Source organism: Netta rufina (assembly GCF_964035555.1).
Source record: "Netta rufina genome assembly, chromosome: 3".
Taxonomy (NCBI): domain Eukaryota; kingdom Metazoa; phylum Chordata; class Aves; order Anseriformes; family Anatidae; genus Netta; species Netta rufina.
Genome location: NC_140125.1, coordinates 96768530 through 96784775, shown reverse-complemented (window position 1 = coordinate 96784775; position 16246 = coordinate 96768530). Strand labels below are relative to the sequence as shown.

Sequence of the window (16246 nt, the reverse complement as noted above, 5' to 3'; positions counted from 1 at the left end):
AGCGGCCCGCGCGGCGGGCGGCGCTGTGGCGCTGTGGCGGGCGGGTCGGGTCGGTGTGGTGTGGCGGCGTCTCCCCGCCGCCGCCGCCGCTCCGCCGGCCCCTCACCGCCGGGCAAGATGGCTGCCGTCCGCAGGGCCCGCCGCGACTCCCGCTGCGTGGTGCGCTTCTCCGACCGAGAACTCTGCTAAGTGCCCCCCGCGGGGACCAGGCGGGACGAGGGGAAGGGGGCACGGAGCCCCGGCACGGGACGGAGCCGCCCGAGGGCCGGCAGCATGGTGAGAGGGGGCGGCGGGCGGCGTCGGGGGGGAGCGGAGCGGGGGCTGCGCCCCGTCAGGCGGCGCCCCTGAGGTGGTTTGGGGGCCGGCACCCCGCTCCCGGGGGGTTTGGGGTCCGAGGAGGCTGGGTCAGGGCGGCTCTGCCGGCAGCAGCGCCGGGTCAGTGCACACCCGAGCCCTTTATATCCCTCAGAACTCACCGCCCTGGCTAAAACACCGATTTTCTGGCATAACATCACTCCAAGCACATAGGCGTAACCGTGAGCTACTCCTCGTTTCCCTACAGTTCAATAAGAGCCTTGGCCATCGGTCGCGGTTTTGCAGTGTCATCCCCGCTTATTCGCCAATTCCCAGCCCTCTCCGGCCTCGAACTCTTTTTCCTACCTTTATTTTGCTAACCTGCGGTGCCGAGCCCCCTAGGAGGTGGCTGTTGTGCTCGGGGGAGAGCAGCACGCAATTGTTGATTGCAAAATAGTAAAAGCTGAACCACACACACATAAGCTGGTTTTTGCATTTGGCAAATGTTTTGCGAAGCTTTGCGAACAGATCGGAATCAAATCGACTCAGCAGGCTTCTTTCCGCAGGTCACAGGCTGGCTCTGGTGCTTACTGTCTCCCTGTTGACCTTTTGGGTGATTTGCTGCCACTTTTCTCACGGAAAAATCGCTCGAGCTGCTCAGCCTGCGCTGAGGATGGCTCACTTTGTAAGCAGGATAGAGTCGCCGTTAGGTAGGACAGGACGGCTGACTTGTAGCACCAGGAAGGCCAATAGCATAGAGACAAACAGCCCTGATTCCTTTAAACTCCTAAGCAGTAACAGTGCAGGATCCTGTGAACCTGAGAAGCTGTAATTGCAGCTGAAGTATTACCAGAATGCAGGGAAGGAGCCAGTTTTTACAAGTCAAAACCTGCCCCGGGTACGATCTCAGGAGCTGTCTGCCAGTGGTGATGCCTGCTCTACTGGTGTGTTTATGTGTTTGTACCAGCAAAACCATGGGGATTTCACTGATCAAATAAAGAGCAGAAAGGCTGCTAATAGAGAAAAATTTTCCAGTCCAGTTAGCTGTGCAGCAGCAATGTGAAAGAATTGCATTACAGATAAATTTGGAGGGTAGCTTATGCTGCCACTGCTGCCAGAAGACAAACCTGTCAGATGAGAGACTGCAGAACAGACGTGAACTCAGCACAGAAAAAGTAAAGATGCGAGCCAAACTTTGGTTATAAAGACTTCTGTAATGCTTTTTTTTTTTTTTTTTTATACAGCTGCTGGGCTTTGGAGTAGGTCTCCGTAGTATGGTGTATTTTTATTTTTTAATTTGAAATTGAGAGCACATTGAAGTTTTAAGAAGCATTGAACAGTATTTTGGAAGCACTTGGTCCAGAACCATGGCTGACTTTTGACTCGGAAATGAAGAGCAGGTAGGGCAGTTGAAACAAAGGCAAGGGGAAGAAAATGAAGACTCACGAGAAGTTACTGAAACCAAGTTTTTGAGCAGTAGGCAGAATCATAAAGTACCCTGAGTTGGAAGGGAGCAACAAGCTAGACTTGAGCCAACTTTAAAACCTAAATAATTCTGACTCTTATTGGCTTAAAATAGCTTATTTGCAGACTTAGTAGTTTAAAGCTTTTAATGGGTGTGCCTTTATGCGCAGGGAGATAATGTGTTGATTTAGTTAGAAATAACTTTCCTAGTCTGCATTTTGCAGATAAAACCAGGCTTCTTCTGCCCAGCCTGAGAGCTGCCTGGACAAAGCTCAGCTGCAGACCAGAAGCCTCGTGGCTCTGTGCTCTGTGCAGGCAGAGGTGGGCCTTGTTTGTGCCAACATCGTGCCGTAAGAACGCAGATACAAGACATCTGTGGCAGGGCTCGCTTGTTCCTGCCTGGCTCTGCCCGGCGTAGGTGTAGTCCCCGTGTGCTGAAGTACTCTGCTGATAGGTCTGCTGCAACTTGCACAACGTTAACAGCCTGCAACCAAATTCTAGAGTGAAAAAAAATGATGTTTCTGAGTTTACTCTTTGCTCAGATTTAAGGCTTTGGTATGTTCTGGCTTACCTACTTCCTCCTTTGAGAAATTTAAAATACACAACCCTAAGAATCCGTCTAGGAGCAGACATAGTGTCTATTTTAACCAAGCAATGCTGTTTGCATCATGAATTGTAAAAGATAAATCAACCAGTGTATTAGTGAAAGCATGTCTACAGATGACAAGCCAGCCCAGTAAGTCTGTGGTAGTTCAAGGAACCAGGGACAAGTGCTGTGAGCTGGACTCCAGGGATGTGCTCGTCACCAAGACATTAAGAGATTAAACTTTTGCCTGTCAGGTTTGCCAGCGTTCTGCTTAATTGTGAGCTTCCAGATGCTATATAAATTCTATAAACTTTCTGAATGCAGAAACGCTTTGACATCTGCACTGATACTGTGCAGGAGATAGGGATTTAATTATGAGAACTCCAAAGACTCTCACTAGTAAGTTTACAGGATGTCATTTTAAGTTTGTGAGGGCTATCTGCAGGAGGAAGGAGGGGGATGCAAAGCTTCTATAAGTGGTGCTGGTAATCTTAATGCCAGGTTTGCCTTCGTAATCTCACTTAGTGTGACATACTTGCAGAGCTAGATGTGAATTTCAGCACAGAATCATAGAAAAACTGGGATGTCTCAGAAGCAGCAAGAACTTTAAACAGATGTCTCAGTCTTTATAGATTTTTTCTTTACTGGCATCTTGCTGCTGTTATTGTGGTGGCTTGTCAGTGATTTGGAATTTGTTTTATTTTAGCATAGATTCCATACAGTCGTAATGTATTTTAGCAATGAGAAATTTCCCTTTTTGAAGCAGGATGGGGGAAGCCCCCCCCCCCTTTTTTTTTTAAGGAGGGGTGTTTTTAAGCTCTGGTCTTAAGCTAGCTGTCTAACTGGTATGTTGGGCCTTGTTAAGTTCAGTAAAAGCTTTGTCTTATTTGTTTAACTTATCTCTCAGCAGTATTGTAAATAAAACCAGCCATCAAGCTCTCATGCTAGCTTCTTAACTCCTTTTTCAGTAGGGCAGGTACTTCATATTTTAATATGTAAGTTTTTGAGATTGCCCTTCTTGTCCCATAGTTTCATAAAGTAGTTATTGTTACTCTAAGAACTTGTCTTTTCATGCTTTCCTAAGTATTAAACAAATCCAAACTATTGGTTATCTTTACAATGAAAAGATAGGGGAAATCAGAAAATAATCACTATGAATTACACCTCAGTGTAATGAAGTTTTGGGTCTGTGTTTTGATGTGGACACTGAGTGTTTTTATTTGGGTATCGTGGCAGTGTGCTGATGTGAGCCTTCAAGTGATGCATACCTAGCCTGTGATGGATCGATAGCACTGAAGGGCAAGAAACATCTTCTATGGGTTAAAGTGCAAACAATGCTGGTTAATTTAAGATTAATTTTTCTTGTCAATTAAGATTGATCAGTGGGAATGGACAGGTAAGATGTGGGAAGAGTGTCTTTTTTTTTTTTAAACGTGTATCCATGATAGTTGTGTGCTATGAAAGTTCTGTGGGGACCTGCACTCTGTAATCACATCTGACTACTCTCTACTAGGCAGAAGCTGAAGAAGATTGTCACTCTGACTTGGTAAGAACTGATGACAACGAAAGATCTGGTGAAGCAAATCTTCAGGTATGTTGTATATGCTAACATTTTGTTTAATCGCTGCTGTGATTTCAGCTGCACTGTATACTCATCTAGGTATCACATATTTGTTGATATGACATGTGCTTAATGTCCCTGCCCCTCCAAAAGTGAAATTTTGCATTGTGTTCCAGATGTTAGTCAGCCATCAGGTAGCTGTACAGATGGAAGTTTGTGGCAGATCTGGAATTTCTTTGAAAATCTGTAGAAATCAGACAGCAATTTCTGTATGGGTTAAGCTCAGGCGTAATGTGATGCTTTCTGCTGGAGCAAAAGTTGATAAAAGCAGTCTGATAGAAAACCATGTTTTCTTGCATTTGCTGTTTTTTTGTGTTGGTGCTCCCTAGCAGTCTTGACAACTGCTAGAAACACTTAAAGTGTAACTTCAAAGATGTTGAAAAAAATGCATGGCAAGAGTAACTTGTCTTGTTTCACAAAGCATAATGCTTTCGTTCTTAAAACAGAAAGGAATGTAAGGCCTCAGATGTGTTTTACCTAAATGACAGCCTTGATTGTCATAAAGCTTAGTATGCTTATGTACAAAAATGAGCTTTTCTACATTTTCATTTCAAGAATTAGTTCATGCTTAAGATAGTTCTGTGTGAATAAGAATGCATGATATCTCTCAAAAGCATATTTCCTGTGGAGTTTTAGGTCATAACCATGCTACTAACAGCACTTCTTGGAATATCCCAGTTTTTCTTCTGAGGCAGGCAGTCCAGATAAAGGCAATTGTGTTATTGAATGACGTTGAACAAATGCACGTGCACTTTTTAAAAAATTTACTATAAAACAATTGCTAACTCCATGCCTGAACTTACTGAAACCTTTTAAGACTTGGAAGCATAATGCATAATTTGGAATTCTTTTGTGTGTTAGTACTGTATAATCTCTGCTTAGAAGACGTACTGTCTGAATATGTGATACTAAGTGGGAATTAATTGGGTGTTTTAGGCAGAGCTCCAGATGTTCAGAGCTCAGTGGATGTTTGAGCTTGCCCCAGGTGTGAGTTCTAGTGGGTTGGAAACTCCGCCATGCAGAGCATCGCCAAGAGGACCTGGAGTAAAGTCTGCAGATACCAGAGGGAAACAGGAGATAGCAAAAGAGGAAAAGGTACAAAAATAAATGTGTGATTCTGTTGTTATTTTCTGTCCCAAGTATAGCATTGAATTTTCTCCTAAGTATTTCAATACTACTTCAATAATCAGTGTCTTTTATTTCCTAGGATGGGGCTTAGGCTATTTTTTGGTTCTTTTCCATCTCGCCAGCTCCTTTTGGAATGGATAGCTATCTGGTTTTGTAAAGCTACAAAGCTTTGCAAAGCATTGTCATAGCTACAAGTCCAGCTGCTGTTCTAAAGGAGTCCAAGTACTGAAAAGAATTAATTTATATAACCCTGCAAAAAGTGGGTCACGGTGGGAGGATTGTGATCCAGTCAGAATAGTTTTGTTAACTTTCTTCACTTCTTACACTTCCAGCACCATGCTGTGATCCAGGTCCAGGCTGGTGGGACTTTTTTCCTTTTTTTTTTTTTTTTTTTTTTAAACTTGTTTAAAACTTTTTTTAAAGAACTTGGAGAGATTGTTGTTTGGGAATTTCAGTTCTGGCTTGTCGCTTATGAATATGCTCTATCATTTTAAGCATAGAGTTATTTTCTACTCCTTTGTAGAGTATAGTAGCTAAGATGAAAAATAATTTTAAATCAAATTGCATTGCTCTTGTATTTACAACCAACTTAAGTGTTCTGTGTAATTTATTCTGCAGGCAAAAGAACTTTTCCTGAAGGCGGTAGAAGAAGAACAAAACGGGGCCCTTTATGAAGGTAGTAGGAAGTCTGTAGTGAGTGCCCTTGCTACAGAATAATTTAACCTACTAATTTATGAGAAAGAGTGCATGATGACAGTACAGTGAACTTAAACTGAAGGCTAACAGTAATTTGAGAATTATTTGGATAAGCAAACAACCTTGCTGTAAAAGGAACCGTTATATCACGGATCTAAGCTTGAAAGAATCAAGGAAATGATTTCTAGATTGTGGACAAAACATGAGTGTATTTTGAAATATAAAAGTATTAGCATTAGCTTAAAGGGAAGAAAAAAAAGGCACGCAGAATCAAAAGGAGAAAACAATTATTCTCCACTTCCCACCAGCAAGTGATGCTCAGCCGTATCATGAGAAGCAGGGCCTCGATACGTGTAGCTGTTGTTTGGGAGGACTGTTCCTACACGTGCATCCATATGAGACCTGAGAAACAAGGTCCTACACCAGACAGATAAATTACTGAGCATGTGTTGGGACAGCTGTTTTCAGACCACACTTTTTATCTGCTGACCTGGCCCAGTTCTCCAGAATCCAAGTGACATTTTAAGCCTGCTTCTGATGTCTGCCGATACCTGACGTTTGTGAGGCAGTTATGTGAGGCAGCTTCTTCGTGCTCAAGTACAGTACAAGCCTAGCTTGGAGTCTAAATGCTAAAGCTAAGAATGATCTGTTCAGCTGAGGCTGCTGCTATTCCTTATCCTCCCCAGCCACAGGATACTAGCTGTCAGTCACCAGCACTGACAAGTACTCAAGGGAACACGAACACTTGCCCCAAACTCAGGCTTCTCAGACTCATTAGTGTAACAAGTTCTGAGCTCCAAACTCACCAATGGTTTGGTTTGGTTCTTTTTTAAAGGTCCAAACTGATGGAGAATGGCCATCTGGCCTTAGTATCATCACGTGGGAGTAATCATGTGGGGATGTAAAGAGGCATATAAACACAGTCTTTTTTAATACTGGTGTTAAGACCACGTATGCATGTACAATGAACTTGCCTTCAGAAGGATCCACAGAGTTAACTCAGAAGAAAGCCATGCTGCAGCTTAAGTAACAGTTCTTTCACAGAGGGTGTTTTTCCTTTGCCTCTTTCTCTACTCAGTGCTTGTAGCATCTTTGGAGTGTTAAAGACAGAAGTACTTTCTCCTGAGTGCTGGATGAAGCCCCAGCTGTCAGTTCTCTCACATCCCATAGTCTTTTGTTTGCTTTTTGAAAAGGCTGCTTTCAAAGCAGTCAGGTTCCCCATCCTCAGAGTTTTGAGTGGCTTCCTGTGCCTTCTGTAGCTTCCATGGTAAAATGTATTTCTTTTGGGTCTCTTGTTGACGTTTTTTAAACATACAACAATATTTTGTGAGATTTCACCTATATAATGTCATGTATGTCTGAATATTTGTCTGTACTATATTGGGAATTTAAGGTATACCTACATCTTTCAAATTAGGTTTTATGTTAAAATTTAGTTATTATGTTAAAACTTATTTATTAGGTTTTATGATCAAATTTATGTTAAATTTTTTTTTTTTTTTGTTATTTATGACATCAATGCTTAAAAGCTTTATGGCTTATTGGAAAAACTTTAAGTCCTATGCAACAAACAAAATGAGGACTTACAGCATGCACTGTAAAATTTTGTACTCCATGACTGATTTTTTTTTTTAGTGGTTAAGGCAAATCTGTAAAGGCTGAAATGTGAGAAATTGTTATTATGGAAGAGTATATGAAGTTTTTAGTTTTGACAGTGTTTGATTTGTCTTTCTTCTGTAATGCGTTTACACCTAATCAGGTTAGATTAATCAGGATTTACTATGCAAAGACACTTCCCATGTTTTTCAATACTTTTAGTCAAAGTCATCTCTCTGAAAAGAAATGTTTGCTTTGGTAAGCTAATATAGGCATCAGACACATTTAAATATTACACCTTTTGTTTTCAGCCATCAAGTTTTATCGTCTAGCCATGCAGCTTGTACCTGACATAGAGTTTAGGATCACCTATACACGGTCCCCAGATGGTGACGGAGTTGGAAAGAGGTGGTAAGTGTGAAAACTTACTAATGAAGTGCATAGGAGTATTGAAATCTGAGTAAAACAATTTACAGTGTGTCCTGTAGGTACTAGAGCTTTCCATTGTAGTCATCAAAATAAAGGAAGGTTTGTTCAGTGTAACATCTTGCTATGGTTTTAGTCACGACAGGCCCAAACATAATTCCCCTCTCTATATGTTTTAAAACCCTTTGATAGGTCTGCTAGTTGCTGACTGGGCTCTTTATTCTCAGCTCATTCCATTAATCTTGTCTGGAGTAGAATTAAATGATACTAAAAAGTGACTGTAAGATTGTTTAGCAACTTTGTATCCCAATAAAGGAGAAGGAAAGTATTTTGTGATGAGATGGAGGAGAGTTGTGTAGTTTGTGGTTACTTTGTGCAAGCAAGCATGAGCCTGTTAAAGGATCGTATTGCAACATACAACTTAAATATGATCCAGCAAATTGGTGCAAAGATAAGTACACCTGTTGTTATGTCCGATATCAAAGTTTTGGTATTCTCTCTTTCTAGTGTTGAGGATAACGAAGAGGATGGCAAAATGGCAGATCTCCTGTCAGATTTCCAGCAGCAGTTAACTCTTCAGGACTCTTCTGTCAAACTTTGTCAGCCTGAGCTTGATGTTAATCAGACCCATATCTCAGGTATGAGTTAAGGTGGACTTCAGGAGTTCAGGGGAAGAATTTTTATTAATGCTTCACTCCCACTTTATTAAAACCTTTTCCATTCTAAAGCTAACTTTACAGAAATGTACGCAATATCTCTTTATTTACTTTATTAGTTATATCTAACTTTTTCATGGATGGGTTTGCCTTAAACCTACAACCTTTTTAATGTATTTTTGTATTTCTAATGTATGTATGTTTTTTAATGTATTTTTTATGGTTTGTGTTGTCCTTTTTGTTTACACATATCTATTACAATTCTTAAGTAAGAGAGGTGTTGTTCTGTGAAAGGATGTGTATTTCTGTATTTCCTGTTTTTTATCTGATTCTCTATCCTGATTCTCTATCAGTTATCACTTGTGGGAGTGCAGCAACATTTTTTTTTAAGAAGCTTGATTTTACACTAAAAGCCAAAAATCTAGTAAACTGCAATCTTTGCCATGGTATTTACAGGTAGTTACTGTTTAATATGCCTTTATGCCTCAGCTATTTTCTCTTGAATTTCGCTCAAAGCTGTTAGCTGTTACACTGAGGAAAGTCCTTGAGTCTTTTGTGGATGTGGTGCTGCAGGTCAAGCTGTAGGCCCCAGAAAGCAGCACTTGTTGAAAATAAATGAAATGCGATCCCTAACAATAGAAGATCAGTAAACAAGATTATTTACAACTGAAACAGAAAACACAGGGAGGCAGAATGTTATAAGAAGGAAATGAAACCAAAATTCTCAGGACATTCTCACTAATTTCTAATACTAGGAAAACTCTCATATGATCTTGTGGAGCTTTGATGAGGATTCTGTCATTATCTTGTAGTACATTAGAAGACATTTTTAAACAATGCTCTGTGATAACGTTTTATAATGTGATAACATTTTCATAATGCCACTGGACTTGTATCACAAAATACAGAGCGACTTGACACCAATTTTGTAGTGGATACATTGTTCTTAGGATGTCTTATCCAATATGGAACGTGATCTGATCTTGTCTTGCCAAAGCAGTATGCTTTGAGGTAATGTTACACTTTAGATCAGTTGGAATAAAAAAGCAGCTTTATAGACACTGAATGTGGAATGTAGATGTGGAATTTGGTACCTTACAGGTACTCGTATTTGTAGTCTAACATTACATCCTGTTGTTTTAACATAATGCAATTGAGTCTTAACTTTTGATTTTTTTTTTCCCATTTTGTTACTTTTTTCTAATATATTGTAACTTCCTTATTAAAGGAGGCTGTTCTTGGTAGCCTCCCTGGTATCTGGCTGCAGTGTGGAAAAACAGATTTTTATTTTTTTTTTTGTGGAAAGTCAGAATGTCAGTAACTGAAATACAGACAAACTATTGATTTACACATTACCATCTAACAAGAAATTGTTTTCTACTCGCAGCGTTGCCTTTGGAAGTACTAATGTACATCTTCCGATGGGTGGTTTCGAGTGACTTGGACCTAAGATCATTAGAGCAATTATCTCTTGTTTGCCGAGGATTTTACATTTGTGCCAGGTATTGTAGATAATTTATCTAGAGTAAAGCTTCTCTCTTCTCTAAGGAAGAAAAAAGTTGTTTTATGCACAAGCATATATAAACAGTATGTAGAGGTGGATGACAAATTCATAGAACAAAATTGTCAATATTGAAGGGATCAGGTTTTTTGTTTTCTTTCATTGGTTTGTTTTTCATGCAGCCCACTAAATCTTACATGTAGGACCATGTCCTGCATTTTCTTCCCATGGCAAGTACTGTGTTATGCTCCTCACAATGCTAATCAGCACTTGAGAATGCCACTGATTAGTATGTTAGATGACTTAATTGTGATAATAGTTGCTGAAAGCATTATTTCTTCTGCCTTGTTTGAAAGTCAGAGTTGCAGGGTCTCCAGAACATATGTTTTGTCATTATCCTCGTGGCCACACAGAGGAGTGCCAGACTGCTGAAGTGCTCTTCTGTACTTGGCTGAAAATTACATTGTGTTCTTGGGTTTCTCGAGGAAAAGGAAATGGTTTTCAAATGCTCCAGAATTAAGGGAATGAACGATGTTAAATTATGGTACTCTATGAGCCACAGTAACTCAAGAAAGTTTATTTCAGTTGCATTCAAACCAAATTAAAGGCATTTGTTGCTATGATACATAAAAGATAAAGTTTGCAGGAAAGTTTTGAGTTAAAAGTTTTACTTTTTTCTTATTTTTACTAGAGATCCTGAAATCTGGCACCAAGTCTGTTTGAAAGTGTGGGGCAGGAGTTGCAATAAGCTTGTTCCATATTCCTCTTGGAGGGAAATGTTTTTGGAAAGGCCTCGCGTTCGATTTGATGGTGAGGTGTACTTTGGGAAACAGATTTTTGTTACTGCATGTAACCATGACAGGAACAATCAGATGGGGTTTGTGTTTGACATTCTTAGACCTGATCTGAATTTGTTGGGACCACCTGGACGTGGTCCTGGGCAACCAGCTCTGGGTGGTTTTGCTTGAGCAGAGGGTTTGGAGCAGGTGCCCTCCAGAGCTCCCTTCCAACCTCAACCATTCTGTGATTCTGTGGGCCAAGGATCTGTATGAATATGTACAAAATCCCACAGAAATCATGTGAAAACTGTAGAATATCTGTACGAATCTGTAGAATATCTGTAAAAATAAAGGGAGGGTGTACGGGACAAACACAAAAACTTCCATGTATTTAAGTAACAAAAACTCAAAAGTTTTGGGTTACCATTTTTAATCTTAAATATTTTATGCATTTCATTTTCGTTCATATTCTTATTTCCTTCATTCCTGTAGGTGTGTACATCAGCAAGACAACGTACATACGCCAAGGAGAACAATCTCTTGATGGTTTCTATAGAGCATGGCACCAAGTGGAATATTACAGGTAGAACTGTAGTACAATGAGTGAGTGAAATGTTTCTCTCTCTTAAGTTCTTTAGATCCAGCCCTTGATATCTCAAACATTAATCACCCTGTAAAACCCAGTGGAGCTCTTACTGTGTGCAAGGCTATATATATATTTTTTTGAGAACAGGTGTTAAGAAATAGTGCCTGTTACAATAATTAGAGGCGGGCTTAGAAACACATTTCATGTTTGGTTATGCTGTTTCACGTGGATAGAAGTTCAACAGTAATAACACTAATACACAAACTTAATTCCCCAAATCACTTCTGTTTTACATTTCTGATATAATAATTGCTTTTAGCAAAGGGAAAACAAGTGATTATACGAGAGCTGTTTTTTTAACTCATTTGTAACCAGTTTTAAGTAATCCAGAGGCTGAGTTTTCTCAAGTGACTGTAAATACCTTGCTATTGGTTTCTTCGGGCTATTTTACTTTTGTCCTTCATTCTGCTGTTCACTAAGTTTGTTCCACTCCACTGTCTCTTCCGAGGCTGGAAACTTAATAGAAGTTGTTGAATCTCATGGCTATTAATAGAGTCTCTCAAACATCAAGATGGTATCTGGGTAGTGTAAAAATTAATCAGATCCCAGATCCTGAAAAAGACCATATGACATTGTCCATTCCATACTAACACTGTACTTAAGATTTTATTGCATTTCTCTCAATGGGTGCTGGGAATGGAGAAAACTTTCTTGAGGTCAGTTTTGACTCCAGGATAGCCTCCTTGCTTTAATGAGAGCTGGCGAAGCTCCCAAATTGCTGTCCTTCTTCATAACTCCTCATAACTTGGTCTTTTAATCTTCAAAACTGCCTTTTGGGTTTTGATCTTTTTTTCTGCTATCTCCTTCTGTGAAACATCCAGTGATTTAATAAATAAATAAATAAATCTATATTTATATTGTGTAATTTATATTTTTGCAGGTATTTGAGATTCTTTCCAGATGGTCAAGTTATGATGCTAACAACTCCTGAAGATCCTCAATCCATCGTTCCTCGCTTACGGACTAAAAATACAAGGTTAGTGAAAGAAAATACTTAGCTGTACAATTTCCCTATTGCTTCTCCCTGGCAATTTCTACTTACTTTTGTGTCCAATTCCATATCTGGGCTTAGCAAAACGAGGGTAAAAATGTAATGTTGTACAAAAACTACTGAGAAAAACTGCTTTCTCCCCTTTCTTGATTGTGTTTGTGAAGGACAGTGAAGTTTTTGGTGGGACTTGTGTAAATTATTGCCTGATTTCTTTTTGATATTTGTATGAACTTACTAAAAATACAGAAAATCATTTGGGACTTCACAACAGGCTTGAGCTGTTCACCAGAAACCTGAAAATACTTAGCAGTAGGCTGGACAGGACAGTAACAATAAGTTAATCAGTTCTATCTGGGAAAATTTACAAGCAGCCTTCCAAAAATGATTTCTCGGTTTCGTACTATGAATGAGCCTGGTATTTACCAAATGCAAATAAAAATAGGTCTCCTGGATTACGATACATAGTTGTATTTTTGTTACTGACATTTGTGGAAAACTCTTTTGGGACAACAAACTTATTTGCCCTTGACACTATCCTCCTCTTAACCTTCCAGAACGGATGCAATCTTACTTGGCCATTATCGACTTTCCCAGGAAACGGACAATCAAACCAAAGTATTTGCTGTAATAATGAAGAAAAAGGAAGAGGTTGGTAGAACACGGAATAGAGAAAAGTAATTTAAGGAGAGGGCTTTTTAATAAGTCTCAGACTGAATATTTTAAGGCTCACGAAGATTTGTATTACACCAGAGGACTGAAAAATGAATGTTTTAAAATGTTTAACATAAATACATAAATGTGATGAACTATCTTTTTTTCCTGGAATCTGTAGTAATCCTGATTAAGACAGATAAATATTTGGTTCACAGTTGAGCAGTGGTTCTCCCCTTTAGGCTGAATTGCCATGTGAGGTGCTGTTAGGTAGTTTGTAACAAACAGGAGGGAAGGGTGGAAAGAGGTCATTTCTGAGATCAGTTTTTGACCATGCATGTAGATGTTGCACAGCATTAAATGAAAAGAAATGAGTTAGTAGTGTTACCTTACTCTACAGCGAGTTGATGTAGTTTGGGTGGTGTCTTCCATTCTTATTTTCCTGTGAAAACTTCTATAATCACCATCTAAATTCAAAACCTTTTTTCTTTGCACAGAAACCAATTGACTACCACAAATACAGGTACTTCCGTCGTGTTCCTGTACAAGAAACAGATCACAGTTTTCATGTAGGGCTGCAGTTGTGCTCCAGTGGGCGCCAGAGGTTCAACAAACTGGTTTGGATACATCATTCTTGTCACATAACTTACAAGTAAGTAAATGCAGAGTGAGATCAAAGAAGGATACTTAATTGTAGAAACACATGTGACGTGAATTTGTCCAGAACTTAGGTTCAGAAAATGTGTAGGCTCTGAGACTGATGAGGCTTTAACAAAATGTCCTGGAAACAGTAGCTGGTCCTGATTTGATGTATTGTAGTGAACTTTAAGAAATCCCAAGATCTGAATAACTTTTTTTAGTGGTATGGTAAGTGCACTGAGTAGCTGAGTTGCAGCACTGTAACCATTTAAAGGATCCATACACATGGTTCAAATGACTTCATTGTGATGCCAATAAAAGTGTGTGGAAAGCCTATATTCATTAAGGCCTATCTCTGTTCCTCTGTGACCGTGCAAGCTATAAACACCACTATGTGAGGGTCCCTGCACCCACTGTGTGGGCACTGGTGCTTGCAGACCACAGAATCCAGCCGTGCAAAGTGTTCTGCATGGTGTGGCCTAGCCAACATTCACGTGCTTTCAGAACAAGGCGGTGTGAAAGATACGTGCATTCCAGCTGTAGTTTGCACGTGCTGTACTGTGGAACTTGACTGCATAATTGAGGGAGTTAAATGGCAACTTGGGTCTGATTTAACTTCTCTAATGCTCTTTGCAGATCGACTGGTGAGACAGCAGTTACTACTTTTGACATTGACAAGATGTACACCCCGCTGTTCTTTGCACGAGTGAAGAGTTTTACTGCATTCTCAGAAAAGCCGCTCTAAGAAACGCCTTTTCCTCTCACAACTCTTGCATGAATAAAAGGTTGTAGCTAATGAGCACTTAAGTTATAAATGTGTATATATTTGGAGCATTTTAAAATTCTGGGGTTGGTAGTTTTTTCTGTTTCTTTTTTCTGAAGGCAGTATGTTCCATTTGATTATGGCTGGGGATTCGTTTTGAGATCAAGCTTAAACACCTTTATGTTGTGACAAGAATTTGATAACAAAGTTTTTATTTTTTTTAAACAGATTTTATAAATCAGTCTGCTTAAAATGTGAGTCTTCATCTGCCCGGACACTGGTTTGTCCAAAAGGAATTGTTATAGAAAAATCTCATTGTCCACAGGACAGTGCTTGTGGTCTCTGGTGAAGGCTTGACATGTGAAGGGGAGGAAGCTGTTTTATATTTGTTAAGCTGTGTGACTTAAAAGAACTTCAAATAAATGTTTTCTTTAAATTAAATTTATTTTGTTTGCCTTCAAGATCTGGCATTATGTCGACATCAACCTTAAGGAAAAAACAATCCAGGGCAAGCAGTCACGAATATAATGTTTAAATGCAGAGGTACATCCCCACCAATGCAGTGATTCCAGCTGGTCTTAAACGTAACTTGAGCTTTACACAAGTTCAGTGGAGCCTGCCTTCTCAACAGGATGGACGTAAAAGGGAGAAGGACGTGGGCAGCGAGCTGTCCTCTTGTACTGTAGGCCGAGCTGGCAGGGTGTGCGGCTCTGCTTGGGAAGTGTCACAGTGCGGTGGTGAAATGTTTGTGTGTGTACTGCTTCTGCGTCGGCAAGGTCTGACTGCACGGGTAAGCAGGCCTCACTTAAACGTGTTTGTAATGTGCTATAACCCTTCATCTAACCTCGCTACAGATGCTGTAAATCCTTTGAGCATTTGTTGTACTAAGATAAATTGTGAGGCTGCTGTAGATGTTCAGGTGCTGTGTACTGCTAATCATGAAGTGTACCTTGAGATTGGTGCAGGTACCGTATGCTGCTTCTCCTGCATATATTGCTTGGGGGTGTAGTGCAGACACTGTAATACAGCTTACCATATGTATCTCGGGTTCTGAAAGAGCTGAAGCTTTTTAGTGTAGTTTTTTAAAGCCATTTTGCATAATTTGCCTTTGAACATCTCATTTCGAAATACAGACCTGGACTTGAGGACTGAAGTCTGAAAGAGCTGCGGAAAGAACTATTCTTGTTCCATAATTTATAAAGTGTATCTTTGCAAGAAGCTACACGATTAAAAATACATCAATAAATCATGATTTTGAACACACAATCCCTTGCAATTTCTTATTTTGCCAAGAAAACATTATTTTCATACAATAAAAGATGATTACTTAGGAGTTACCATGGATGAACTGCGTGTTAGGCAAGACTGACAGAATTAATCTCTTAATGACTTCTTATTATGCCACTTTCAGGTTCTCAGAAAAGCAGAGGAGCTTTCAGGTACATGAGTTCTGGGTAAGGAGCTAGTCTTTTGTAGCTGACTGATGAGACTTTGCCTACAACCCTTTGGCCAATGCCCTTAGGCTCCAGGGCTGCACTTGCACTCTTATGTCATACAACAGAACAAGTGTATTGTACTCTTGTAATTGTTAAAGGGAAACACAACTGCTTAGAACATTGGCTTCATGCTTTGAAGATGAGTAATGAAATATTGCCAAATTTGTAATTGAGAAAAGATGTTAGCTACCTGCACTTCTGTTGATGGTGGTATGGATCTGATTCTGTCTTCTGAGAAACTTAGAAAGCTTTTGTGACAAGAATCAGAAGATGGTTCTCATTATTAGTTTTGTCCAGTAACTAAATTCCATGG

General features: G+C 39.9%; 1 protein-coding gene across 1 annotated transcript; it reads left to right on the top strand.

The window, feature by feature from the left end:
* The first annotated feature begins 15 nt into the window (after positions 1 to 15).
* Positions 16 to 15703, top strand: FBXO9 (F-box protein 9). Its single transcript, XM_084283335.1, has 13 exons — positions 16 to 276; positions 3858 to 3935; positions 4902 to 5060; positions 5712 to 5769; positions 7697 to 7796; positions 8319 to 8449; positions 9855 to 9969; positions 10660 to 10778; positions 11240 to 11330; positions 12274 to 12369; positions 12939 to 13032; positions 13533 to 13687; positions 14311 to 15703. Exons 1-13 carry the CDS (start codon positions 274 to 276, stop codon positions 14417 to 14419), a joined length of 1308 nt encoding a protein of 435 aa, XP_084139461.1. The 5' UTR covers positions 16 to 273; the 3' UTR covers positions 14420 to 15703.
* The last annotated feature ends 543 nt before the right edge of the window (positions 15704 to 16246 follow it).

What these genes read in the sequence shown, in the direction of transcription:
- FBXO9 (XM_084283335.1), top strand. An exon ending in GGATTTTACATTTGTGCCAG is followed by an intron (nt 9,970 to 10,659) that starts GTATTGTAGATA and finishes TATTTTTACTAG; the next exon opens with AGATCCTGAAATCTGGCACC. An exon ending in GCCTCGCGTTCGATTTGATG is followed by an intron (nt 10,779 to 11,239) that starts GTGAGGTGTACT and finishes TCATTCCTGTAG; the next exon opens with GTGTGTACATCAGCAAGACA.